General features: G+C 43.7%; 1 protein-coding gene across 2 annotated transcripts in view; it reads left to right on the forward strand.

Moving 5' to 3' along the window:
• ppp2r3a (protein phosphatase 2, regulatory subunit B'', alpha) overlaps window positions 1-27,286 on the forward strand; it is a 414,183-nt gene that overhangs the window by 216,895 nt on the left and 170,002 nt on the right. For both annotated transcript variants that reach the window (XM_078563604.1, XM_078563605.1), the window contains one exon: window positions 3,202-5,900. In XM_078563604.1, coding sequence (XP_078419730.1) covers window positions 3,774-5,900 — 2,127 coding nt within the window. In that variant the 5' untranslated portion in view covers window positions 3,202-3,773. The remainder of the gene's footprint in view (window positions 1-3,201; window positions 5,901-27,286) is intronic.

Genomic DNA, 27,286 nt, shown 5'->3' on the forward strand with positions numbered 1-27,286 from the left:
TGCGTGACACCCTCTGCGGACTGTATTGCAGGGCTCCACCAGACCGGTCCAGACACCAGAACCTCATCTTCAGCATCCCGATGGTCTGCTCCATCAATGTGCGAGTTGCAGCATGAGCCTCGTCGCTCTGCTACAATCTGAGGCTGCCGCATGGCTGTCATTGTCCCCAAGGAGCCAACCCTGCAGCTTCTGTGGAGCGTGGAGGTTTCAGGGATCTGTGATTGACTGAGAATGTAAGCGTCATGCACACTCCCTGGAAACCGTGCACACACCTGCAAGATGCATTTGTGGTGGTCGCACACCAGCTGCACATTCAGCGAATGGAATCCCTTGAGGTTGACATAGCTGACCCTGTGTTGTGATGGAGACCTGAGCACCATGTGAGTGCAGTCGATGGCACCCTGCACCCTTGGGAAACACGAAATGTGGGCAAATCCAATCGCTCTTGCATCCTGCCTGTCTTGGTCCCGGGCAAAGTTGAGTGCCCTTGCGAATATGGCATCCGTGACTTCATGGATGCATTTGTGGGTGGAGGCTTGTGATATCCCACAGAGGCCACCTGTGGAACCATGAAAGGACCCACTGGTGTAGAAATTGAGCACCACGGTCACTTTCACAGCCACTGGCAATGGATGCCCTCCATGTCCCCGTGGCACCAAATCCTGCAGCAGCTGGCAGATGTGACTGACCAGTTCCCTAGACATGCACAGTCTTCGGTGACACTGGTTCTCAGTCATCTGCAAAAATGAAAAGCTGGTGTCTATAGACCCTGGGTCCAGCCGACCAGCAACAGCTCACTGTGGCTCTTCAGCAGTGTGTGCGGGAGCTCCAGCTACCCCTTTGTCGAGAGGCTGCTGCTCCTCCCTCTGTGCAGCCAGACAACTCAGTCGTTCTCTTCTCTGCCGTCTTCAATCTCTCTTAGCCATGAGCATACAGCTAGGTCGCCAGCCTCCACGATCCTGATGTACTCCTCTTGCAGGGTGAAAGAGGGAGACATGTGGATTAACATGGGTGTACTAAGAACCTGTCTTGGTTAAGTCTCAAGGCCCCTTAACACATCCCGGAGAGTGTTGGCCACCACTTGGATGGCCAGAGATTAGTGTGTTGCATGGCTGCCTGAAACCCCACCCTCCTCCGCCCCACTCCACCTGATCGATTGGCAGCAGCTTTGCCCATTGGACTGCATGATGTGCTCTCAGCTCAGGCGCAGGCATTCTCCTAACCCGCACTGCAAGGCTGCACTGTTAGCTTGAACCATGGGCGAGACTGATCCAAACTGGGATGATGACATTGCAAGGGGCTGTGAGTGTCACCACCAGTGACTGACCCATGGCCAGCTTTAACAAGGAGATTGTACAATGCGCTCATTCGTCCAACTGTTCTGCAGTCCACTAAAACACTCATTAATTTGCAGCCTGTGCCCAAGGTTTGAAAAGCTCTGGAGCACTTGGTGGCACTTTGATGTCTCTGCGTTGTTTGAGTGGACAGATAAGCTAGAGGCCCAACTCCAATCGTATCAATGTGGCTGCACCTGAATTGTCTCAGCTGCAGAAGAATGGTCACTTTATACAAGGTTTCCCGAATGTATGGCCGCTTCGCTCGCCCACACCACCCTGCCCACCCCACACATGCTTGTGAGCTACTTTCAACCGTAGGGCAGACCTTGTCTCCTCCCCCACCCCAAGTCACCTCAACTCCAGGGCAGCCCTTGCCCCCCCACCCCCTGCAAGGCACCTCTATGCAGGGCAGCCCCTGCACCCCACAAATCACCTCAACTGTAGGGCAGACCTTGCCCCACCCCCCCACAAGTCACCTCAACCACAGGGCAGCCCTTGCCCCACCCTCCACTCCCCCCACCCACCAACGTGCCTCAACCTTAAAGCCCAACAGGTGACCTGGGCAAGCGCTTCGCAACATTGCTGTGTGCTCACCTCTGAGTTCCCCTCAAAGTGCAGCCTGCCAAGCGCACACCTTTTATATGCTGTTGAGAAACACGTCGGCGTGGGCAGACAATCCAGTTGGGGGGGAAGATTCCAGTCGGCTAGCCTTATAATGATCTGCACATGTATTACAAAGAGGTTCCTGACGTCCGATGGTGGGAAAGTTGGCCCGCCATTGGCGGGCGGAGCGGGCGATTGCAAACTGGTTTCACAACATCGTGAAACCGATTTTTGGCCTTTTCATCATATTGTTCGTTCACGCCACCAAACACGCCCGACGCCATCAGACACTGACGATTCCACCCATTCTTTTTGTGAACATTTGTTTATTAATCAATTTCAACCAATATAATCTTCCCATTCCAGATACACAGTTCAATGATTTATTACTGCAGTCATGCTCACCAACAAATCACTCACAAATGGAATTAGAGATATTTTAATCATTTGAATGGACAGATTTATTGCCAGGAACATTGGAAATCATTGTCTCCACAAGACAATCACCTACTTGGTCTTTTCAACTTGCATATAGTCTGTTAACCTAATACTAAGTTTTGTTTCTGCTGTAATTTGAGCTTGATCTATGCAGTGCATAAAATATTCCCTAAATTGAAAGATAACCTTATGTTCTTTGTGCTGCTTTGAGAATTTATACTAAAATGTACTCACATTTTTGATACTATGGGGATGCGCTATCAATAACTTCAAAAAGGAATTAAACTTGTGATAAAATTTGACTTTTTGTTGTATTATTCACTTTGTAAAAATTCCTCTCTATCAGGTAGGTACTGACATACCCTATCCAATGCTGTTTTCATGTGATTTCATTTGTAGTTGTATATCAGAAGAAATGACTCAATGCCAATTGGAAATGAAAAGCTATTCTTTTTTATCTGCAGCTTACAGAGATCTTTTCCTTGCTGTTTCGCACTCTTGTGGGCAATGCTACTATGTGTTTTGCAATGGTCTTTATTATTAGTTATTCAGAAACCATAACTCTGCTTAGTTTTTTTTCTCTCTTACAGCAAAGTAAATATTTCTACCATCCCCCACCAGCAATATTGGTGCACTCAAATAATTATATTTTAATTACCATAGTCACAAGATAAAAGGATATCTACACCGCTAATATTGGACTTGGATTGACTCGTACTGACATGATTAAATAATGAAACACTAAATTCAATTTAAATTCTCATGTAATGAGTTAATGTTTTCTTAAGTCACATTGTTGCTTCTCTTTCTCCCTCTCTTCCAGTTGGTTCATCAGAAACAGGACGGGCTAATACTGAACGAGCCTGTTGAATTCTGAAGCACATCTGCTGCACACATTTGGAACTCAACAGGCAACTCCATCCCCTAACAAAATTACTTCACGCCTGAATATCTCGTTGTGGATTGTGATGCCGTTTAGATGCTTTGACAGGCCTGCATCTAGGCCATATGCCCAAATATTGAGAATGGATACTGATGCCTTGACTGCAATGAACTTTGCATCAATTTCCTGAGTGAACAGCATTACATTGACAAGTGACATGTGATCCTCTGACCCAGAGAAGCCTTGACTGACACAGTAATAGCAGCTGCAACTTGACCACACGTCTCAATTGCAAGCCTCAAAAGGCTTGTAAGAGCCAAGCACTTAGATCCTACATCTGGAGTTACAACCTGATTTGTTCTCGGAAAGTTCTGAGGATATTCAGATTTCTACTGAGAATGAAACAGCTGGAACCCTCCAGGCCACTCATTTAATGGGTTAATGAAACCAGAGACTATTAGTCATCTTGTGATAAACGGTCAGGAGAAAACTTCCCCCTGTGATTCTCCGCAATGGCAGCAACCTACAGACTTGTTGTCAGCACCGTGAACTGTTATAACAGCATTATAATTGATCAACGTTTCCAGCATACTGTACACTACTGTAATGGGTCCTGCCAAGCCTTCCCAAATGCTGCTGGCATTGACTGCAAGGTGGTCCATCATGCCATCTGTTCAGAACTGCTGAGTCACCCATCCCTTCCTTCGTCCAGCCTAAGGTTCGCAGGTACGCAGGACTTGACCCACAAGTTTCTAACTGCTGAAAATTTGGCAGCTTCTGCTGACGTTGCTGCTGATGATAGTCATCAGCTTCTGCCTGGTATCACCAGGGTCAAAAAGGGAATGGGCACACAAGGTTTATCCAGTCTAAAAGACATCACCAGTGATGCCATAAACCTGGCCAGCGGCAAAATTAAAGAGTTTTCATTTGAAAAAGTGAAGTGTCCTGCAAGCCATGTGACCTTCAGGAAAGGAAGGAAAGTAAAACCAGATATGACTAGCAGAAGATCTGCAGACTTTGACATAATATATAACCATATTGGCAGCAATGAGAACTGTCCACCTTTTGGTTTTGCACAAAAAACAGCCATTGAGCAAAAAGAGACAAACCTTATCACTTTGCATGAACAAAGTATCAGCAATGCCACACAATTGTACCTTCAAAACCTCTCAGAAGATAATTTCATTGCCAAATTTTTAGGCAAACACAAAGCAGTTAGTTCAGAGTCAGGAGAGGACATAAGGGTTTGCCTAGATATTCTACTGAAATGCTCAGAAGACCTGAAGAAATGCACAGAGATAATTAAGCAATGCATTAAGAGCAAGTCCAATAATAAGGATGATAATGATGCCAGCAACAATCCCGATCTAATCTATAGAAATGTCATGGCGAGGCTTTCAAGCTACCTGAAAAAGTTACCTTTCGAACTTGAACATGGGTTATCTGGACGAGGTAATCAGCATGATCTTGCTGAACTTGTAAACAGCCTACACAGTTTGCAGCAAATGCCATATCCACCATTTGGGAATGACCAACCACCCAGATATGAGGATGTTGTCCAGTCATCACCAACCCCATCTACCAAACTACCTCTTCCAGTGGATACTCAAATTGTCCATCGAACTACCAATGGCAACAGTATGGTACCTATTGAAAATGCTTATCATCCTTCATATAATGGTCATCTTCAAGAGAATGGTATCCAACAAAATAATTCAACTGCTATAAACCGTCCCCGTGTACTACCTCATGTAAGTCCACTAAATTGCTCTGATAGCAGTTCCTCTCAAGATTCGTTCCTGTCCAGGAGTATTGACAGTACTTCTAAGATACCTATGGAGCCTCTTTATATTCAGGAGGATTGTGATGTTGATAAGGTTTTGGAGCAGGAATCAAGAGGGAAAGATTATTTCAATTTTGGAATGGCTGAAAAAAACCTTCAGCCTCAAAAACAGGCCTCTCCTGCTGACACTTGCAAGAGGGCAGGAGATGATGGGATTGGAATCAGAGATAATATGGGTGAAAATAGACTATGTGTGCAGCCAGCTTCTGAATCTCAGAGCTTCTCCAACAATGTAAGTAGAAGCCATAATTCCACAGAACCTTCAATAACAAGATCAAAAACTAAAACAGAAAATGATAAGGCAACCCAACAAGACGACATTGAAAAGTTACTGATGGATTTGGAATCCTTCTCTCAAACCATAAACACTAGGCAGGAATATGATTCTTCTAGAAACAATGATATTGACTTGAAGAATTATAGTCAACGATCAGGACAAGTTAATTTTTTGACCACTGAGTCAGGAAGTAAACACTTAGAGGTGTCACTCAGAGAAACTGTGCCATTATCTTCTCCCACAAAAGGAACCAATGTAAATAAAAATAGCAAAAATGAAGAGGATGATGCAGCCCTGCTCTTACGCATCCTGGAGAGTATCGAGGGCTTTGCTCAGGAGCTGGTTGAACGTGGGAGTAATAAGGGAATCTTGGCAAGAGAGAAAGAAGTAATGCGGATACTCCAAGACACTTTATCACAGGCTTCTGAGTCTTGCAAAACTGCACACTCAGTACAGCCAGTTGTAACTAAAGATACTGGCTCACACTTATCAGTTCAACAGACACCAGAGGTGATCAAGGTAAGACTCATATTCTACATATTATATTTGATTTCTGATATATAACTTCTGATTCAGTTGCTATCCTTAACATAATTTTGAACAATTCTGATTATCAATAAGGGAAAATTAAAAGGACCCTGTCCCCTCAATCTGTTTTTTTTTTACTTCAGGCCTATTTTGTGTGATTCTTCTTTTATGGTATATAACCCACTCCCTTGGAAAACTTTGTTTTATTTTATTGCACTCTCTGATGATTTTGTAGCCCTCTGTAGTGAATTGATGGTAATTAGATGTCTTGCTAGCTCACTTGAATACATTATCCAGTTTTGTGTTTCTCAACTAGAACATTAAACTTGAGTGTAGGGTGTTATCCAATGTCATTTATGGGGTAGCCATATCTGGAAAGTGGGGATTACACTGCATTCTTCCTGGAATATGCCAGAATTCTTTCCATTTCAGACCTGGAGCAATGCTGTTCCACGGAACGGGAACAAATGGAAGAAGTTTAGCCCACTGGTTTATTGTAGAACGTTACCTTGGTGGTAAAACTGAAAGATTTGGATCGATTTCTTCTGCCATTTAGGATGGAAAGTATCCATTTTCATTTTGACAGGCACAAAAAATGTTTGAGAAATACGCCTACATTCAAAATAAAAGGTGTGCAAAGACACAGGAGGGCAGTTCAAACACACGTCAATGGTATTTAATTGCGGTTGAAAAACTGCCCCAGAGAAAATGGGAAAAGGATGAGTTAGCATATGCTGAGCTGTGGTTAACATGGCAGGTGTGAAACTAGTCATGGGCAGTTGTGTAAACTGGATGGTTTACACCTCATCCAATTTCCTTTTCCATTGACTGCAGAAGATAGTCAGGCGTGGTATGAACAAACTGCTGACTCTCCACCATTTGTTTTGTGCTGCCACCCTTCCTGAATTCCCATATTGTCCCACACTCATCACCACATCAGACAGATGATTTAAAATTGAAACTTCTCTTCTGTTTCTAGCCAAGGCAAATTAATTCTCTGTAACAACTGAAATAACTCCACGGAAAAAAAAATGATCTCTGTATTCACGTTGCTGACCACTGTAGAATTTTAGTTGAGGTATTCAGTAGGTGTTATATTAGTCAGAAAAACATGGTCCACTCAAACTCATGCAAACTTTTGAAAGGGGAATTTTGTGCACCAAACATATTTTTGCATTATTTTATAAAGTACCAAATGCATGAAATTATAAATATGTCAAACTTGACTATCTATTGCACAAAGGTCTATAAGTCACTGTCATATAAAACAGCTACTGCAGTGTAACTGCTGTGTTACTAGAATAGTAATTTCAAGGCCTGGACTGACAATCTCAAAGAACTTGAATTCAAATCACACCATTGCAGTTTAGGAATTTGAAAAAAAAAACAAAGGCTTGTATCAGTAAAAGTGAGCATGTAACTTTCAGATGGTCACTAATGTTCTTCAGAGACTGAAAACTGCTACCTATATGAGATCCAGCCTTGTGTGAGTCAGCACCACACCAAGCTGGGTGACTTTTAACTGTCCTCACAAACCACTCAGTTATACAAAAACCACTCAGCGAGGTTCAAGTAAAAGGCCCACCTTCTCAGGATGACTAGCGAAGGGTAATGAACGTTGGCCTTGCCAGCAATGCCCAAATCCCATGAAGGAATAATTTTTAAAAATTTTTTCAATAAGTCTCTTTTTTAGCATAATGGTATTGAAAATCGGGTTGCTTGTTGTGTTGGTATGAAATGAGCACTAAGGCATGTCAGGACTTTGCTGTACCTGGTAAGAGAACTATTATTAGCTCACACTTCAGATCCAGATCATCCAACATTCAAATGCCAAAATCTAAACCTCTAGTCCAACAGTAGGCAGTGGCCCACAGTCCTGACTTCAAATAAGATTTTGTATGATTGAAACAAATGGCCGCCAAAAAAAAAAGAAAGTATTTATATACCCCCTTTCACATCAAAACATCTCACCATGTAAAGTTTTTAGAGGGGAAGCAGAGTCATTTTTGTCACCATGCAGTCACTATTATGTGATCACTGCACCATCTCCTTTTAGACATATAAATGCCAATATCACTTTGTTAATAGCATACCTGCAAAACCACTTCCCTTCCCCACTCAGAATGTTGCACACAGTAACCAATCAGATTACTACACTCAACAGTAGCTCTTTACTGACTTATAACACCATTACATGTAATGGCCATGCGAAGGCTGACCATCCCTCACACAGGCAGTTAAACTGCTGGAGGATTACTTAAGTGCATTAGTGGAAGAACTGTTCAACTTGTATCAAAATCATTACACAGATTCATGATTTTGTGACAAATAATGAGAGGGGGAAATCTGCCCCAATTTGGTGATTTGTTTGCTTTTGTGGTTTAATTTAAAATTTAAATTCATGAAATAAATTCCAGTAAAGATGGTAAAGGAGCATCATACAGAGCTGCAGATATATATTTTGGTTTGGCTTAAGCATAAATACTATGACAACTTCAAAGGAATGTATAAGGCGAGAGTTGTCATGACATTCAGTAGAAGGTGTTGACTCTGACATTATTAGGATTATTTGCTCTCTCCATGTTGATATTACTGAAAATCTATGTACACATTTAATGTGCCTCGTGTTTGTAGGGAGAAACGTTGAAAGTAAAATCTAAGCTAAATATTTCCGTCAGTTCTAATATTTTAAGCTCCACGTAAATAGGAGTCAAATTTAGACATTATCCATCAGTTTATTGAGGGATCATATTCTAGTGGATTTCAGACTTTCAAACAAATTTAGACAGATGTAAATTTCAACTGATTATGTAGCATAATCCTTTAATCTTTTACTTTACATTTCTTTGGGTTCTCATTTTTAGCATGTTCAATGATATCAAATTGCCCCAGTGAAATACAAAGTTGACACTTTAATCACTGGACTTTCCTCTGCCAACTTTCAAAATACACATTGAGATTTCAACACTTAAGAACTAAACTGCTAGAAACATGCACTAATTCTCAGCTGGGTTGGCTGGCAATGAGAGAGAGAAAAAAATAGGTAAGAGATTAAAGAACCGAATAAAGTATGCTTACTGTCAGCAAATACGGAGCAACATGTCCTTGATGGCTGAAATTTTTATCTTGAGCTATGTTATTCATCAGCAGTTTTGGCCTTACAATATCCATTACACCCCAATTATACTGCCTTTCTTTTTGTGTGATGGTTGAGTGCAAAATTGTGCTCAGTAGTGCCGTTGTTAGCGTGACCAAAATGGCATCTGCTGTACGAGTGCACACTTCTGCCATGAATTGCGCCGCACATCAGATTGGTAAAGGCATTAGCGCATACACAGCTAACATCCACCAGCGGTATGAAAAGCAGGCAGACCATCGAGTAGTCTGCAATGCTAAATCGACATCAGTACTGTCATTTTGGAGCTCCACACTCCAGCCAATGGCCTTTCTTATTCTTGCACAGTTGAACACACGTTAAGCAGCATAAATGATCTCTCCTCACCAGTGCTATTTAAAGGGATCAGCAACTACTTGCAGGTTAGTTGCTGATTTTTTTCCAGCTGTTGGTATAATTCTACAAATATGTGGAGCTGTCTACATTTGTTTCAAGTTGCAAAACTCTACAGGGAGTACTGTGGCAGTTGCAGAACAATCAAGGCTTCTGCACATGGTCATTGCTCGGACATATGGTGTCCTTCCTCTTGGCATTGAGCATGACTGAGAGAATAAGCAGAGGTCACACAGAGCAGGAGAAGCTACTAGAAGATGGGGGATGAGGAGGAGGAACAAGTGCTTTCAGCAGGAGATCATATCTGCAGAGGGTCTTTATGGAGCATATCTGTCGAAGAACAGACTGCAGGAGTGCTGTGATGCACTGGGAACCTCTTGGCACACTAGTATGGCAGGGCCAGACTGCTAGCATTGACCTCCACGACTATCTGCTTCCAGTACCTATGTGTCTGGAGGGCCTCGTGGACCCCTGCAAATACAGGACTCCTGCTTTACATTTCCTCCAACAAGGCCTCCAGTGCAGCATCAAAAAAGCCTAGGAGCGTGCACTCCCACTGTGCTCTTCATTACTCTTTCCCAAGTTAGAGATTCATTTTCTGCATCATTGTCAGCACCTGCTCCAGCCACAATGCACCTTCCCGTGAAGAGGTGCAGGTTAACTTAAAGCAGTGCAGGCTGGCTTAAGAATTGCGGAGAAGTTCCATTTTTTGGCACACTGCTAATGCGTGCAGCAAGGAACAGCACACTTAAGGTTGGCTGCACACTGAAATCATGTTTATGAGCAGGTTGCATGAAGACTGCATGCTGAAGGTTCTCCCTGAGCCGTGCATTTCTGCAGCCAAGAGGATACCAAGAGGCAGGCAGCCAACATTACTCTCTCACCACACAGAAACAGCACAAGTTCATTTTCTCTTCCACTTTGTACAAAGCATCCAACCTTCATCTGGTTCTCCTGCATAAAGCAGCTGAGATTGGAAACTCTAACAGAGTTAGCATATCTCTTCACAACTCTTTTGCTACTTTCCAAATGAGACAAGCAGAAAAGCTGAGAGGAAGGACATTAAATTTGGGAGGATATTACAAGATTTCATTCTTGTTGTTGAAGACTAAATACCTTCACTGATTTAACTGAAATCAAGTTCCAGTTTGTATTGCAAGACAGGGTGGAATCTTGTGCCCCCCCTCCATTGGTGAGTGTAGTGGCAGGGGACGTTTAATCATGGCAGGAACATGGCAATTGAGGACCCCACAACCTTCCTGCCTCCACCCTGATTAAGTCTGTGGTGGAAAGGCCCATGGAAAACCTTCAATTGAGGCATTAAGGCCCTTAAGTAGGCAATTAAGTTAATTCCTTGAGTACACCATCTCATGAGAAATGGAAGCAACCAGCAAGGGATTTCAGTTTTCATAGGGTAGACTCATGCTGGGTCAACTCTACTACAGTTGAAAACCTGTTGACCATCACATTCAAGCAGAGAAAAGTTCACTATTCCCATGACAAGGGTCAGAAATTACTTCATAGTACTGGGTCAGCTGTCTGTTCATCAGTCTCGCCTCCCAAAAATAGCATCAGAGGGGGACCTTTTATTGGGACCGCAACGCAAATTGCCTGATTCCAACTCCATAGAGCCTTCCAAGTCAGCGGGCTCATCTCCATCATGAACCCACCTCCCCAGCACAAAAATAGAGCAGGCAGGCACCCCCACATTGGAGACGGGATAGCTGGGTGGGGAAAATTCCTAATTTTAGATACCCGTCTCAACAATGAAAATCTGGCCCTTGGTATTTCAGTATCTGTTTTTGCCTTTTCTCTGTATGGTTCTGATTTTTTCTTTGTGCAGCACCTTGGAACATTTCTTATATTATGCAAGTGTTATAATCTCTTTGAAAGGGGAGATTAACACTAATATGACTAAATTTGATTGTGGCTTTATGTTCCAATACAAATTGGAGCCTGCACAAATATAGCTTGCCTGGAACCCAAGCCTTTTTCTTTTAACAGCAAATCTATTGGAAGAAGAAGAGAGCTTTTCCACCCTGAGTTGAATCCAGGCTGCAAAGTTTAGAAGGACATGTAACCTATGGTAACACTCAGTCCCTCAGCAATCAACCTTCAATCTGCCTTCAGTCAACTTTCAATTTCCCACTGACCAGCAACCAGGTCCCCAGTACTCAACTCTTGAGTTTGAATTTTCATTGACCAAGTACACAATAAAAATTGAATTTTCATTGACCAAGTACACAATAAAATTCAAGTGAAGTCACCAGCAGCAGGCTATGGTAAAAGTTAAAATACAATTGATTCACTTTCTGTTGAAGGGCTAGAAACAGCAAATTAAATTGTGTAATCTGTAGCATAATGATACCATTAATGAGCTGAATCCACTATTTGGCCTATCATGATCTACAGGTATTGCCAATAGCATCAAAGAAACAAGCCTTTTATATAATGCAGTGCAGCCTTGTGCATTTGCCTACCTAATAGGAATCACTGAAAATCAAACAGTAATGAAACAAATTCTTTTTGAGTTATTTCAGTGAGCTATGCTCTGATGCATAAAGTAAAATAAAGCTTTTTCTCTGTGCAATTCAGTTACTGGAATTTGCCATCTGCTACTCAAAAATCACTGCAACAAAATAAGAATAAAACCTTCTTCAGGAACTCAAGATTTGTATATTAACCTATTCCAGGGTTTACATGATGATAGATCACTTGGGATTCATTCCCTTTGTTTGTGACACTCATGTTTATTTAGTCACATTCAAGCACTCATTATCCTGTATTTATCAAGCATACAAAGTTGATCAAAATTGTTTATAATGTATTGTAGTTGCAACACAGAGAAACAACTGGCTAGCAAACAGTTAGACTTATTGGCCTCATTATACTGTGGTGTTTTTAATGCTGACATGATTTAGCATTTAACCCATCTGAACATTAAAAGCCAAAAAATCAGCAATGGTTTGAAACAATTCAAAAATGTCACGAACAATCATTACACATGTGCTAGTTATCCTGTGGATTTGGTGGAAAGCAATCCAATTACATTTAGTACATGCTGCCAGACAGTGCATCCTGATAAATGTGACCACAAGTAAGATTAAGGTTTATACACAAGAGAGTTCATGCCCTAGGACATTTTATTTGGTAAAGATGGACCATTAAGTGGAAGTGGTTGTTGGAATTTGTAAAATTCTCAATGACTCTGGCAAAAGCTGGTCATGCATTTTTCAATTATATCTGAAATGTGCTCATTTTGATTAACTGCTGATCAAATTTGGAAGGACAAGTATCATATATTACAGCCAAATTTAAATATTCTCTTCTCATTAAAGCAACACTGGTAATAACCAGAATTGTTGCGAGTCAGTGCATAATCTGGTTCTCATTTGCTATTAAGTTGAAATGAGTTAACATTGCATGAAAAATATTCTGTATATTTTGTATAGGGAAGGTGCTACTGGCTTCTTATTTTTGATGTTGCTTAATGTTCAAGCAGAATCATTGATAGGATGAGCATTGCTATTGACATTTGTGCACACAAATCTGCTTGCGTTACTCAATCTTTCTGCTAAGGTGTGACCTGTTTACATTTCAGCAGCACTTTAATATTAGATCTATTAGCAATCCCACTGACGCCATTTATGTTGCTGAAGAAGACAGCTGTTAGTCGAGGAATTCCCGTTGTGACAGAGTGATGCTGCATCTTTGGGTCTTTTTTGGCTCAGGGAAGCCAGCAGCATAGAATGGCAGCACAGCTGAGTAAATGAAACACTGGAACTTTGATATCTCTATTTGAAGTAGGTGTACTATAGCCTGTGTCAATATAGAAGGCATGAATGTGTAATGCAGTGATCTTTGTATTTTGGTGATTTCCAATTGAGATCTGAATTTGAATGTGAGCCAGCTTTTGTTTACATTCATTGCAGTAGCCATGTGTTTTTTTTTTGGATTGCCTAAGGCTGTTCTTACATTTTTTATATGACATCCTTCAGCATGTGCTGGAATTCTATTTTATCACAAAATAATGTCTGAAATGTGTCTTATGTCCCAATAACTCTGCATGTTTGGGTTCAGTACAGTATAATGAAAGTGCTCAACGTTGATGTGCATGTGGTGTACCTCTAAAAGACACCACTTGTGAGCTGATGGAAAAGTAATTATATGGATGATTTGCAGGACTCACTTGCAGCGTTGTGAATCCTGTTTGTTTATTCTAATGTGAAGTCTAGGGATTCTTTTAAAACCTAGGAAGGCCTATGGTAATCTAAAAACAGAACCTAAACTGAGTTTGCCTTTAATAGCTAGATCTCCTTACTATTTACATTACTAGATCGTTAATGCCCATAATAAACCAACTAACAGGTTCACAGTAACTCTTTGATTTCCTTATTGCAGATCTATCAAATCAAACTGATCTTCTGATTTGTATATAATGTTTATTGTAATTAAGCTACAACAACTGTCAGAATATGTTTTTGAATATTTCCACTTGTTAAAAAAAGTTCCAAAGTCTATCTCAATGCTGATCTAAATTATCTCCAGACTATTGTACCAAAATCTTATCCCAAATATGTTGCCTGGGAACTGTGGAGGCATTTTACATATGTTCTCACTTCCACTTGTCATTATCTTGTTTAGACACTCCTAAGCTAAAATGTATGGTTAATATGTGTTGGACAATCGTGAGATGCCCTAAATCTCTACAGACATATTCTGATCAGATGACCACTCAACACTTCATTGCTCACAAATTATCCAGGCACTTCATTTTGTGAATGGTTAACAGTTAATTACTAATGCATGAATGATGTTGCATCAATTTATTTGGGATCTTGGACCACTTTCACCACAATGGTGAAAGCCGTAATACAACTAAAAAGCTCAAACTAATGAAATAAAAGGAACCTTCTCCCCCATGTATGTTATAATTTCCCATGGCTAGACTGTTGCTTTTCTTCATTTTTTCATATTTTCTCCAGTTTCTTCCCCTCTTCCATTGGTATAGATTCATGCTTGTATATGGCGCAATGGGTGCCAATCACCATCCATTTCATATTCATCATCCATTTCATCAGTTGTGAAACTAGACAGTGAGTGTCAGCTGGGGATCAATATAAGCAAACCCAATCCAACCATTATCTGTCACCCACGAATTGCACTAAGCAACTCAGACCATTGGGCAGTGAAAGGAGTATGAACCCCAACTGATTTTTCCACCTGTTAGTTCAGCACTCAAAGCCCAACTGTACTTTTTTAGCTAAAATCAGCAAACTCAGCACAGATTAACACTTCCGATCATGTATAACACATACAAGTTATTTTATGTTGGTCATTATGTCTCCTCCATTTTTAAACAGGTGTGGTCCCAGAACTATGAAAAACTTACAAATTATGTGAACAGTAGATTTGTCATAATGAAGCATTGGCTCCGTCGTCCAGTTTGTTTTAAAAAAAAGGAAAATAATTCCTTTAAAATGAAACCTGTTTGTTAGAATCAGGACTTTTAAGCCCTCTCAATTTGGCTTATGAGGTTGACTATAATTTATTCAGTAATTTTGTTGTTTAGGAATAATAACCTTGGAACTGCTGTCAGCCTAAAGACGATGCAATAGGCACTCACCAGCATTTGATTAGCTAGTGACTGAGCTGCCCCTTTAAGGAATCCTACTTTCAACATGCAACCAGGAAAGTGTCTCAGAACATATTCCACAATGCTGTCACCTGCACTCCCCTCAGCTACCATCAATGCCTATTTCCTACTGCACTGCTAGCTTATTTTCCACAAACTTTGTTGGCAAAGTTCAAGTAAAGTGCAATCAATTCATTCACCTACTTTGTTTCATGTGAATAATGTCGGTGTCCTTTCCCACAGTGCTTCCTTTCAGTGCTGGTGTATTGGGTACAATTTCTATCCCCTAACCTGTGTCATTTTTTAAATGATTACCCTGTAGATGCCATGTATTCTGGCTGGAAGGCTGCTGGTTGCCAGTGGGAGCAATGTGAGATTTAGGTGGCCCTGCGATGAACTCAGCTACTTGCTCTGCTGCTACTTGTTACTGTGGACATGTTGGCAGTGCCCACTCTCTGGCACTTGCTCAGGACTGCTGCATGGGATAACCTCTTGGCTCTGCCCTGAGGTGAACGCCTACTTCAGTTGTGCACCCACTGCTGGGCACTCTCATAACACTCTCTGATCTGAAAAAGAGCACACTTGAGGGCAGCAATAAGGCCCATGAAGCCCTGCATCAAGGATTTACCCCCAATAGTTTGAAAACAAGCAGTAGAATGTCTTTTTGATTTGGGCCCAGGCATTCCTGAGAGATTTGAATCCACATCCCTTGGGTCATAGAGATAACATTGGCTCACCTGGTATCTCTTGCTCATCTTGCTGTTTCTTAATTTTGTGGGAGTCCTACAGATCATGCAAGCCAGTCCACCTTTCATTACTTCCTGGATCAGTACATCCAAAATTGTAATATAAAATCAGACATTATGGTGCAGGTGAGGCCAAAACGGTTTGAAGTACCCAGTAAAGCTGGACTTGCAAATCTTGACAATCTTAACGGTAGAACCTCAGTAACATCTTTCACCTCTGCCTTCTGCCCAGCAGCTGACCAAATAGGCATGAGGAAACACTAAGAGAAAGAGGCCACAGCCTGGGACTTTTGAGGCTAGTTGGGAATCTAGAGGGAGCAGGGAGGTCAGCAGCCAGGCGGAGAGAGAGGCTTGCAATTGGGGGTGCTGGGGTGGGGAGGCCACCATTCGTGGTTGATGGGGAGGGGGAAGGAGGTGGTCATCAGCTGTTAAGCTAGTGTGACTTCTCCATTGGTCAGCTCTATGGGGTAGTAGCTCGCACAAAATACACATGCTAATGAGAACATTAAAAGTTAAAAGCCAGGCAGGCTGTTCCTAAAAATGTTCTTGAATGCACCATTAATGTGTCTGCACAGCAATTTCTGGGTCTGCACAATCAAATTACTTAATGAAGATAAAAACTCATATCGCTCAGACCTTATTTTTTACCAACCTATAATAAAATGACCAATTAATTCAAATGTTAGTCTTTATAATGACAGAAGTTCCTGGTACTTAACTTTTTTGTGTACCCTTTAAATCAAAATAAATGCACCTAAGGTAAGAGTCAGCTTTATGGCCAATACGCACCTCTTCAAGCCATTTCACAGCTTCTCTAACTTGACCTGCAATGGAAGATAGATGGGCTATCGCTAAAGAGGCTGAAGAAACCCTGCATAGTACAGAATTCCACTGGAGACGCACTGTCGCCACTGTGAAAAACAAAACGTGCATCTCCTGAGGTCATTACTGAGTGTTGGAATACCTTCTCAGAATATGATCTGCTTCTGGCATGAGCATGGTATGAAAACTTATGCTGGCAGCTTCTTATAGTGCCTTGTGCCTATGATTAAACCTGACGTGTTAATCTCAGTAGTTAATAAGCAGTTTGTTGCGTGCATGATAATCTGAGGGACTTTGGTCTTTTGACCTGTGCTTTAACCCACCATGACATTGACATACTGGTTTACAAAGCGTGAGCAGTTTAATTTTTCTTTCCATGAGACAAGCACCTTGCTTAGATATTGAGGCTTTCTTCCTGACTTGATATTTTGAAAGTGGCCTTTTAATCAAAGTACAGCACATAATTATTGTAACATGGTGTTCTGGAACTAGGGAAAAAGAAATACTATAAAAAGCTGAATGCTGCTGTAATTGTCAATATTTGCAGTGTTGGGTTTGGTGCTTTAGATCAATAAACATAAAGTAATGGAATGAAATAAATTGATACTTGACGCTGTTGGAATGTTGAATTATTCCAACAGATTATTTGCAAACGCTGCACCATTGATCTTCCCGCTCCTGTTTAAACTGCTGTCGAAACCCTCAGCCATGCACTTGTTAGCTGCACGCTCGACTATGTCTTCATGGCCGGCCTCCCATCTTCTAATATTTTGTAATAATTGTAAGTTAAATCATTTCTTACTGTTATGGGGGTCATGTGACTGTATAGATGAGTCAGCCCTAAGTGCGGGGAATCTTAGGGGCGGAGCTTTTAAGCCTTGGTTTTGGAACAGGCATGTAGTCTCACCAGGAGCCTGTAAATAAAGTTTGCTGTTTCTTAAAAGAAACTAGCCCTGCACACCAAGTTTATTACACATGCGTAGACTCAAACTCATACAAAACTCTGCTGCACATACTCTAAACTGCATTGCCCGTTCACCTATCACCCCTGTGCTCTCTGACCTAATTTGGTTCTCAGTTCACCAATGCCTCAATTTTGACATTTTCCTCACTGTGTTCAATTTCCTCCACAACCTTGCTCCTCCCCATCTCTGTAATATATTAAAGACATAGACTGTGGTATGTAGGGCATGATTTCAAAATTTGCAGATGATACGAAGATTGGAAATGTTGTCAACTGTGATTAGGATAGCCTTGAACTTCAAAAGGACATAGACATGTTGGTGGATTGGGCAGACAAGTGGCAGATGAAATTCAATGCACAGAAGTGTGTGGTGATTCATTTTGCGGGAAGAATATGGTGAGACAGTACAAAATAAAGGGAGAAATTCTACAGTAGGTGGAGGAACAGAGGGACCTCGGCGTATATGTACAAATGTCATTGAAGGTGGCAGGTCATGTTGAGAGAGCAGCTAATAAAGCATATAGTAGCTTAGGGTTTTTTAATAGGGGCATTGAGTACAAGAGTAAGGAGGTTATGTTGAATTGTATAAGAAACTAGTTAGGCCTCATCTGGAGTACTGCATCCAGTTCTGGGCACCATTTTTGAGGAAGAATATAGAGGCATTTGAGAAAGTACAGAGGAGATTCACAAGAATGATTCCAGGGATAAAGAACTGTAACTATGAGGATAGGTTACAGAGGTTGGGCCTCTTTTCCTTGGAGAATAGAGGGCTGAGAGGAGATAATCAAGATCCTGAGGGGTATGGACAGGGCAAATTGCGAGGAACTGTTTCCACTCAAGAGAACTTCAAGAACTAGAGGGCACAGATTCATAATAATTGGCAAAAGGAGTAAACATGATGTGAAGAAAACTTTTTTCATCCAGAGGATGGTTGGAGTCTGGAATGAACTTCCTGAAAAGGCGGTGGAGGCAGGTTTGATCGAGGTATTCAAAAGGGAATTGGATTTCTACCTGAAAATAAATAATGTGCAACATTATGGGTATAAGGCAGTGGAATGGGACAAGGTGGAATGCTCTTTCAGACAGCCAGTGCAGACTTGATGGACCAAATGGCCTCCTTCTGCACTGTAAAGATACTGTGATTCTGTAATGTCCTCGAGCTCTACAACCCTCCAATATCTCTGCATTTCTCCAAACCTGGACTTTTGTGCATTCTCACTATTGTCAATTGTATCTTCAATTAATTCAGCCTTAAGCTCTGGGATTCCCTTCCCATAACTCTCTGCCTGTCTACTTCTTTCTCCTCCTTAGGACCCTCCCTAAAAAATTATCTGTTGGGCCAGGCTTTTCATTACCTATTGTTTGGTTCAGTGTCAAATTTTTATGGTCAATCTTATTACGCTCCATATATGATGCAGTGCAAGTGCAAATAACTGTTATTAATATTTTAAGGGATCTTAGAATTAGGGCATCTTTTACTGATAGTTAAAACTACTTCATAGAAGCAAGCAAAATGTGTCACAAATGCAGTTCATACTATGGGGTGAAATTAGGCTTTGCCAGTAATGCATTTGCTTAAATGAAATGAATTCGGGGCACAGTGTAAAGCTATATTTGAAGTACAGTAAAATGGTTGCTATTGTTGTATGAGGGTGTTCAGGCAGAGCAAAGGTTAATGTGGGACTGGGGAAAACAGTACCACCCATGCAGTGATGTAGAGAGTCTCATGATGCTAGACTGTGTATAGAAGAGTCTGGAAGGAGCCAGTAGGAAGACAGCACCCATGCAGGGCCATACCTTAAAGATGCATATAGTTATGGGTTACCAATAAATGGTTTATGTTCAACTATACAAGCTTCCAGACTAGTTTTTTTCTATTCATTTATGGGATATGGGCATCACTGGCTAGGCCAATATTTATTGCCCCCACCCCCTAACTGCCCTCGAGAAGATGGCGGTGAGCTGCCTTCTTTAACCGCTGCAGTCCATGTGTTGTAAGTACACCCACAGTGCTGTTCGGAAAGGAGTTCCAGGATTTTGACCCAACGACAGTGAAGGAACGGTGATATGTTTCCAAGTCAGGATGGTGAGTGGTTTGGAGGGGAAGTTGCAGATGGTGGTGTTCCCATGTATCTGCTGCCCTTATCCTTCTAGATGGTAGGTGGTCATGGGTTTAGAAGGTGCTACCTAAGGAGCCTTGGTAAGTTTCTGCAGTGCGTCTTGTAGATGGTACACACTGCTGCCACTGTCCGTCGATGATGGAGGGAGTGAATGTTTGTGGATGGGATGCTAGTCAAGCGGACTGCTTTGTCCTGGATGGTGTCAAGCTTCTTGAGTGTTGTTGGAACTGCACTCATCCAGGCAAATGGAGAGTATTCCATCACACTCCTGACTTGTGCCTTGTGGATGGTGGACAGGCTTTAGGGAGTTAGGAAGTGAGTTACTCGCTGCAGGGTTCTTAGCCTCTGACCTGCTCTTGTAGCCACAGTATTTATATGGCTAGTCCAGTTCAGTTCCTGGTGAGTAGTAACCCCCAGGATGTTGATAGTGGGGCAGTCAGTGATGGTAATACCACTGAAGGTCAAGGGGCAATCATTAGATTCTCTCTTGTTGGAGATGGTCATTGCCTGGCACTTGTGTGGCACAAATGTTACTTGCCACTTATCAGCCTAAGCCTGGATATTGTCCTGGTCTTGCTGCATTTGAACATGGATTGCTTCAATATCCGAGGAGCCGTGAATAGTGCTGAACATTGTGCAATCATCAGCGAACATCCCCACTTCTAACCTTATGATGGAAGGAAGGTCATTGATGAAGCAGCTGAAGATGGTTGGGCCGAGGACACTACCCTGAGGAGCTCCTGCAGTGATGTCCTGGAGCTGAGACGATTGAACTCCAACAACCACAACCATACCTTTGTGCTAGGTGTGACTCTAACCAGCAGGGAGTTTTCCCTCTTATTCCCATTAACACCAGTTTTGCTAGGACTCCTTGATGCCAAACTCGGTGAAATGCTGCCTTGATGTCAAGGGCAGTCACTCTCACCTCACTTCTGGAGTTCAGCTCTTTTGTTCATATTTGAACCAAGGCTGTAATGAGGTCAGGAGTTGAGTGGCCCTGGCGGAATCCAAACTGAGTGTCAGTGAGCAGGTTATTGTGATAGCACTGTTGATGACCCCTTCCATCACTTTACTGATGATCGAGAGTAGACTGATGGGGTGGTAGCTGACTGGGTTGGATTTGTCCTGCTTTTCGTGTACAGGACACATACCTGGGCAATTTTCCACATTGCTGGGTAGATGCCAGTGTTGTAGCTGTACTAGAACAGCTTGGTGAGACACCAAACAACCTTACAACAGCTATGTAGGCAAATGTATGGATAAAAAATTAGCAATTATAAAAGAAACCTTAAAGCATAGAAAAAGCATACATTATAGATGCATTATAAAGTTATAACCATTAACATAAGTCTAACGCATCTACTAAGAGACCAAGTAAAGGATTATAAGGAATTTCTTTATACAGGAAGTGGTTAAAGTCAATAGCATTGACACATTTTAAGTTGATGCTGGATACATACATGACAGAGAAGGAAATAGAGGGATAATGGGGAAGATTGGGTGAGGAACTTTAAAATGTGGCAAAGCTCATGTGGATTGTAAACACCAGCATAGACCAGTTGGGCTGAATGACCTGTGATCAGGTGCAATATATATATATTTCTATGTAACATTTGGATGCTTGAAGCTATTAATTTTTAGATATTTTACAAATGCCTTTTCATCTCTTAAGATGGACTTTGCCTGCTCATTGATCCTGTTATCCCCTGTGCTTCTCTTATGGTAACAGTTCTACCGATGGAAGATGGCTCATCCATTGGTGTGTAGTGTGGCATGACAATGGAGAGATTGGTTGTGTTAGGCTGGGAAGCCATGGTGGCTCACTTTGAGTGGGGCTTCCTTTCTTCCTAAAACTTTTTCTCACTTCCTGTTAATTCTTTGTGTGTTGGGGATAATATTTAACCGGCATGCTTTGTAAAATTTTAATGGAAGACAACGTACTTTCTGCCCTGCTTAGTATCTCATAAATGATGAACACATTTGTGTGTGTAAGGCCTCTCTTACTTATGCAGTCATAGTGTACAAGTCCCTAATGCATCTGGATAACTGGATGAATAAGGTGTCCCTGAGGCTACTGGATGACTTATGGTTATGGAGTTCAAGAGGCCTCATTTCCTGCTCATTAAGGTGTTGAACAACCATTATTGCGTCTGAGGTCAGACAGTCTAATGTTAATTCCCAAACAGTGGATGTTATGCTCCTACTGAATAGAACTATGCTTCCATGTGTTTGGAATTTGTACCAACTGTACAAACAATCCCTTACATTAAAGACTGTAAGAGACAATACACAACTGCTTGTTCTTAGGTTGTTAAGTTTCTAGTACACTGCAGCAGTATTTAAAGACACGACATTTCATACAAGATTACTTTCAATTTGAGAGGAACTATTTGCGACTTCAGACCATTTCATTCTCTCGGGTGTAGCCGCAGGAATGAATTTTGTTGCTTTATTGTCAATCTCTGATGAAGCTGTCAAAAAGCTAATAATCTACCTAAAATCTCCTATATGTTTAATGGCCTGGTCACAGAGTTAAATCTCCATTACAGAGCACATAGTCACCAGGCACTTCATTCAGTTCAAAGCCGGCATGCAATCTATGATCCCCTTAATCCTTACTTATAAAAGCAATCTACTCTGCACTACTTCTATAAAAATTCTGCTCAGACTCTGATATTAAGAGGGGATTTTTTTTTACTGGATTGAAAGATAAGATTCCTATTTTCTTTAAGCGAAGAAGTTAAAAAAAAATTACTATTTGAAAAAAGTCACAAGTTAGTGGTTGACAGCTGTGTAGTAATATTGTGGAATTTCCATAACAGTTGAATTTTTATAATTTTCACAAAATTTTCTTTGAAGAAATAGGTAGCACCTCTGAATCAGAAGATTGTGGGTTTAATATCCAACCCAGGACTTGAATACATAGGGCAGACTTTTCCCGTTGTCATGCGGGGGCCCCGCACGTCCGCACATAAAATGTCGCGCTGTGGCGTCGGGCAGGCGTCCCAGCATCACTGCGCGTCATCGCGATATTTCCATGGACAGGTGCGCGATGATGTCAGATGCGCACCCGCCATTAATTAACGGGCCACTTAAGGCCCTTGAGTGTTCAGTCAACGCCGATTTTTCAGCACCTGTGCAATCTTCGGGTCGGCGCACGGGCGCAAAGGGCAGGCGGGTAGGGCACATTTGTATTAACCTCATCCATGAACGGGATAAGAGGGCTCACTGGGGTCGTGAATGTGCACAGTCAAGTATTTATTTTTGAAAGTTTTTCAAACTTGCCTGTGTGATCTGCAATACTTCAAAATGCATCCCAGCTGCCTTTCCTGGACTCTTAACCTTCAGGTCAGCACTCTGCAGTGAGGGATCTTTTCTGGGCTTGCAGGTTTCAGGAAGCCTTCCCTTAGCTTGGGTATGGGAGCTGAACTGTCCACTGGAGGCAGCTCCTCTGAGGAGGAAGGGAGGGCTAGAAAGGGAGGAGGCCTGGAGTGCACATTCAGCCTCCAAGGGAGCCACCTTTGGGAGGACAGGCGCAGGCACAAGGGGCACAGGGCCAACGGGAAGTCCAAGGTGAAAGGGGCCACAGAAGACGCCACTATCCTGCTGCCAGGGTTTACAGGCGGCGAAGCAGCTACCTCGATATGACTGATGTGCAGTGCCGAAGGAGGCTCCATCTCTCAAAGGAGACAGTCAGCTATATCTGTCAGATGATTGGGCCTGAGATCTCCCCTAACTGTGTGGGTGAACACCCCATTCCAGTGGCTCTGAAGGTCACAGCTGCCCTCAACTTCTATGCCTCTGGCTCCTTCCAGGGCTCGGTGGGTGATCTTTGCGGTGTCTCCCAATCAGCTGTCCACACTTGTGTCAAACAGGTCACAGACGCTCTGTTCAGGCGTGCATTGACCTTCATCCACTTCCGTTGGGACCAGGCAAGTCAGGCACAGTGAGCCAGAGGCTTCACGGCTATTGCTGGCTTCCCCCGCATCCAGGGTGCAATAGACTGTACACATGTGGCCATCAAGGTGCCAGCAGGTGAGCCCGTTGCCTTCATCAACAGGAAGAGTTTCCACTCCATGAACGTGCAGATAGTGTGTGATCACAGGATGCTGATTTTACAAGTCTGTGCCAGGTACCCAGGCAGCTCCCACGATGCCTACATCCTCAGACACTCCCAGGTGCCGGGGCTCTTCAATGCTCCAGCCCAGCTGGATGGATGGCTGCTGGGTGACAAGAGCTATCCCCTCAGAAGGTGGCTCATGATGCCTCTCTGCCATCCAAGAACAGAGACTGAGCAGCGCTACAATAGGAGCCATGCCTCCACAAGAGCTGTGGTGGAGAGAACCATCAGTCTTCTCAAGATGTGCTTCCAATGCCTGGACCGCTCAGGGGGCGCACTCCAGTATCCCCCAGATTGTGTGTCGGTGATAGTGGTTGCATGCTGCGCTCTCCACAATCTTGCGCTGGAAAGGGGGGACGCAGTGGACGATGAAGATGTCGATGCAGTGGCTGCGGCTGCACACGATGAGTCCAGCAGTGCGTCTGAGGATGAGGAAGCACAAGGAAATGCTGAGGGGGTAGACGCTGACCCGGGGCTACACCAAGGAGGCAGGGACACCCGGGAGGGTTTAATCCAACGAAACGTCAGCTAGCACACCACAGATGGTCCACCAGGACAAGCCTGGGCTGTCGGCTCGATACTTGACACCTAAGTGCAAAATCAGCCAGGTTAGCAACAGTAACTAAGGGCCTTGTTAATAAAGCTGAATGTCCAACAAAGCGCTCATTACATTTTTGGAAACCATCCACATGCAGAAGAAAAGAGGTGACATATCTGAATTTAATGTGTCAAGCAAAGCAACTTATTACAAGAAAAAGACAATAGTGTTACAAATCAAATAAAGTCATAAAGGCCTCATCTCGGGCCAACACAAAAGCACCAGTGGAAAACCTACGTTTCTGTTTCTGGGTGCTATGTCTTGGTGCTGCCCCATCACTCGAAGTGGCATCTGAGCCAGCCTGCTGACACTGCTGTCCTGTTGGCCTTGATGACCTCAGCGGCCGTCCTCTGGCCCGTGAAGCCTGTGCTGGCCCCGCCTGGGAGGGAGCTGCCAGTTCCACAGCTGGCATCTCCCCAGTCGTCGCAGCCTCACTGGATGTTACGGTCACTGGGAAATGGGCGGAGGAGCGCCCTGAGAGGAGCCCGCAGAGACGACAGACGTGAGGTCACACCAGGCCTCCCTTCTCACCATGGATGGCTGGGCACCGAGCTTGGAAACTTGATGCCCACACCATCTCCCACACTGGCACTGACCATCTGAGGTCAATGCCGATGTGAGGGCTTGCTGGTCAGAGCGCATCCCCAGGAAGCCCTGATGGGTCTCCTGGAGGAGCCTCTCCACGAGAGTCACCACTCCCTCCATGGAGGACGCATAGCGCTCGGACATGTGCCTCATTGCTTCAGCGAGCGTCCGCGTAGACTCCTCCACCACGAAGACCAAGCCTAGCATAGCCTCATGTATCTCCCTAGATGCTCCTGCACACCCGGCTGCATTTCCTGCCCCTGCTGTGTTGCGGACGACTCCAAAGGCACAACATCAGGCACCAACTGAGCGTGTGCCTGGTCCCCTGCAGTTCTCCGGCTGCTGGTGCCATGGGCACTCTCTGTCTCTGCCAGCTCCTCCAGGTTGCCCCAAAATCAGTCATGTGGGACTCAGATCAATACATGCTGCGGGGGAAAGCTCACCTCCTCATGACCCACTCAGGCTGACCTCAGCATGGGCACTATCTGCTTGGCCACCCAGCAAAGGACAAATGCCCTAACTGATTCAATGCAGCCACTACACTCAGACTTGGGGGGGTGGGGGGTAAGCCAACCTGCTGGGTTAAGTGACCAATGCCAACATGGTACTCACCCTGCCAGAGCGCAACAAGTTGTTGAAGCGCTTGCGATACTGGGTCCAAGTGTGCCGCACCACATCATGGGAGCTCACCACCTCCGCCACCTCCTCCCAGGCACGTTTCGTCATGTGGGGGGGCCTCCTCCTCCCAACCTGGGGAACCAGTACCTCCCGCCGTGCTGCCACCTCCTCGAGGAGGGCAACAAGGCAGTCATCTGAAAAACGAGGGGCACACTGGTTCTACCTGGACTGCTCCTCTGGCCTACCCTCCGGACTGGCCTGTCCCACTGGCCTACCCTCCAGTCTGGCCTGCTCACCAGAAGCCCTCTGCTGTGGCCTTGCATTTGCCATTGTGAGCAGCCTAGAAAAGGCTGCCAGGCCTTCATTTAAACAGGCCACCGGGTCACCATTGGACCCGGCGGTCAGTGCACTCCTGCCGCGGCCAGCCCACTCCCGCTATCCTCGGGAGTCGAGAAATACACTGGGTGGGCCATAACTGGCCCGCCCGTGTAAAATGGTGGTGCAGACCCGATCGCGGGCGGCGATTGGGTCTGCGCCCGCTCCTGCTCCCGCTTCACACCCCGCCGCCCCCCCCGCCAACCGGAAAATTCAGGCCATAATCTAAGCTAACACTGTGACAGTATGAGGGACTGCTATATTGTTTAGGTGCAGTACATCAAAGGAGATGTTAAACTTTGTCTGCCTGTCCAATGTTACAATACCAAAAGAACTGCCTCAGAGCACCCTGTGTTCAGAAGGAATTCTTCATATACTGTGTATTATTGCATCCAGCTGTGTAATTTTAGGCAAATGGGCTTTTGTAGTGCGGAAGGAAGCTACAGTGCAGTTTTCATATACAGGCATCCACCCAGACCAGAGCCGCATCCCTCGGAGACCAGGAATGCGCTGACAAGGCATCACATCCTTTCCGTACCTGTCACAACAGCTCATTAATTCCCATGGTGGCAGAGGCTCACAACATGGATGCTAAAGCAGAGCAACAGCTATTAATCATACATTCCTGCTGAAAATCTGCTAGAAAGGACATTTGGGCAAGGATGAAGCGTGAACAATCTGGTCAGAGGTACTACGTTGGAAGTAAGATCACTGGTGTTGTCACGTGGTAATTATGGTTTTATCTAATGTGTAATATACCTTTAAGAAGAATGCTGTTATGGAAAATTACATGATCTTGAGTAACCAATAGAGGAATGGTGAGGGCTACCTCTGTAATTAGTAGTCAGTAGTATGGAGATAGGGTTTGAAGTGAAAGCAGACATGTAGTTGCTGCTGAGTACCTTTATAAATAAATATAGGCCAGAATCTTCGGGTCAGCGAGTGGGGGCGGGCCCCACTCGCCAACACATAAAATGACACACGGTGACGTTGGCCGTGCATCCCAAGTTAAAGGAGATTAAGTTACAATGGGCTGACATTTTCCAGTTGAAAGCAAGTAGGTTACCAGAGCTACTACGAAAGTACGCCACAGTCTACAAGGACGAACTTGGGAAGATCCAGGGGCTACAAGCAAAAATTCATGTGGATCCAGAGGCAACTCCCTGATTCTTGAAGGTGAGACCAGTACCTTACCTAATGCGAGAAAAGGTCAACACCAAACTGGACAGACCAGAAAAACTGGGCGTTATACAACCCGATCAGTTCCCAGAACGGGCAGTGCCCAT

Source organism: Cetorhinus maximus, chromosome 19 (assembly GCF_964194155.1).
Source record: "Cetorhinus maximus chromosome 19, sCetMax3.hap1.1, whole genome shotgun sequence".
Lineage (NCBI taxonomy): Eukaryota > Metazoa > Chordata > Chondrichthyes > Lamniformes > Cetorhinidae > Cetorhinus > Cetorhinus maximus.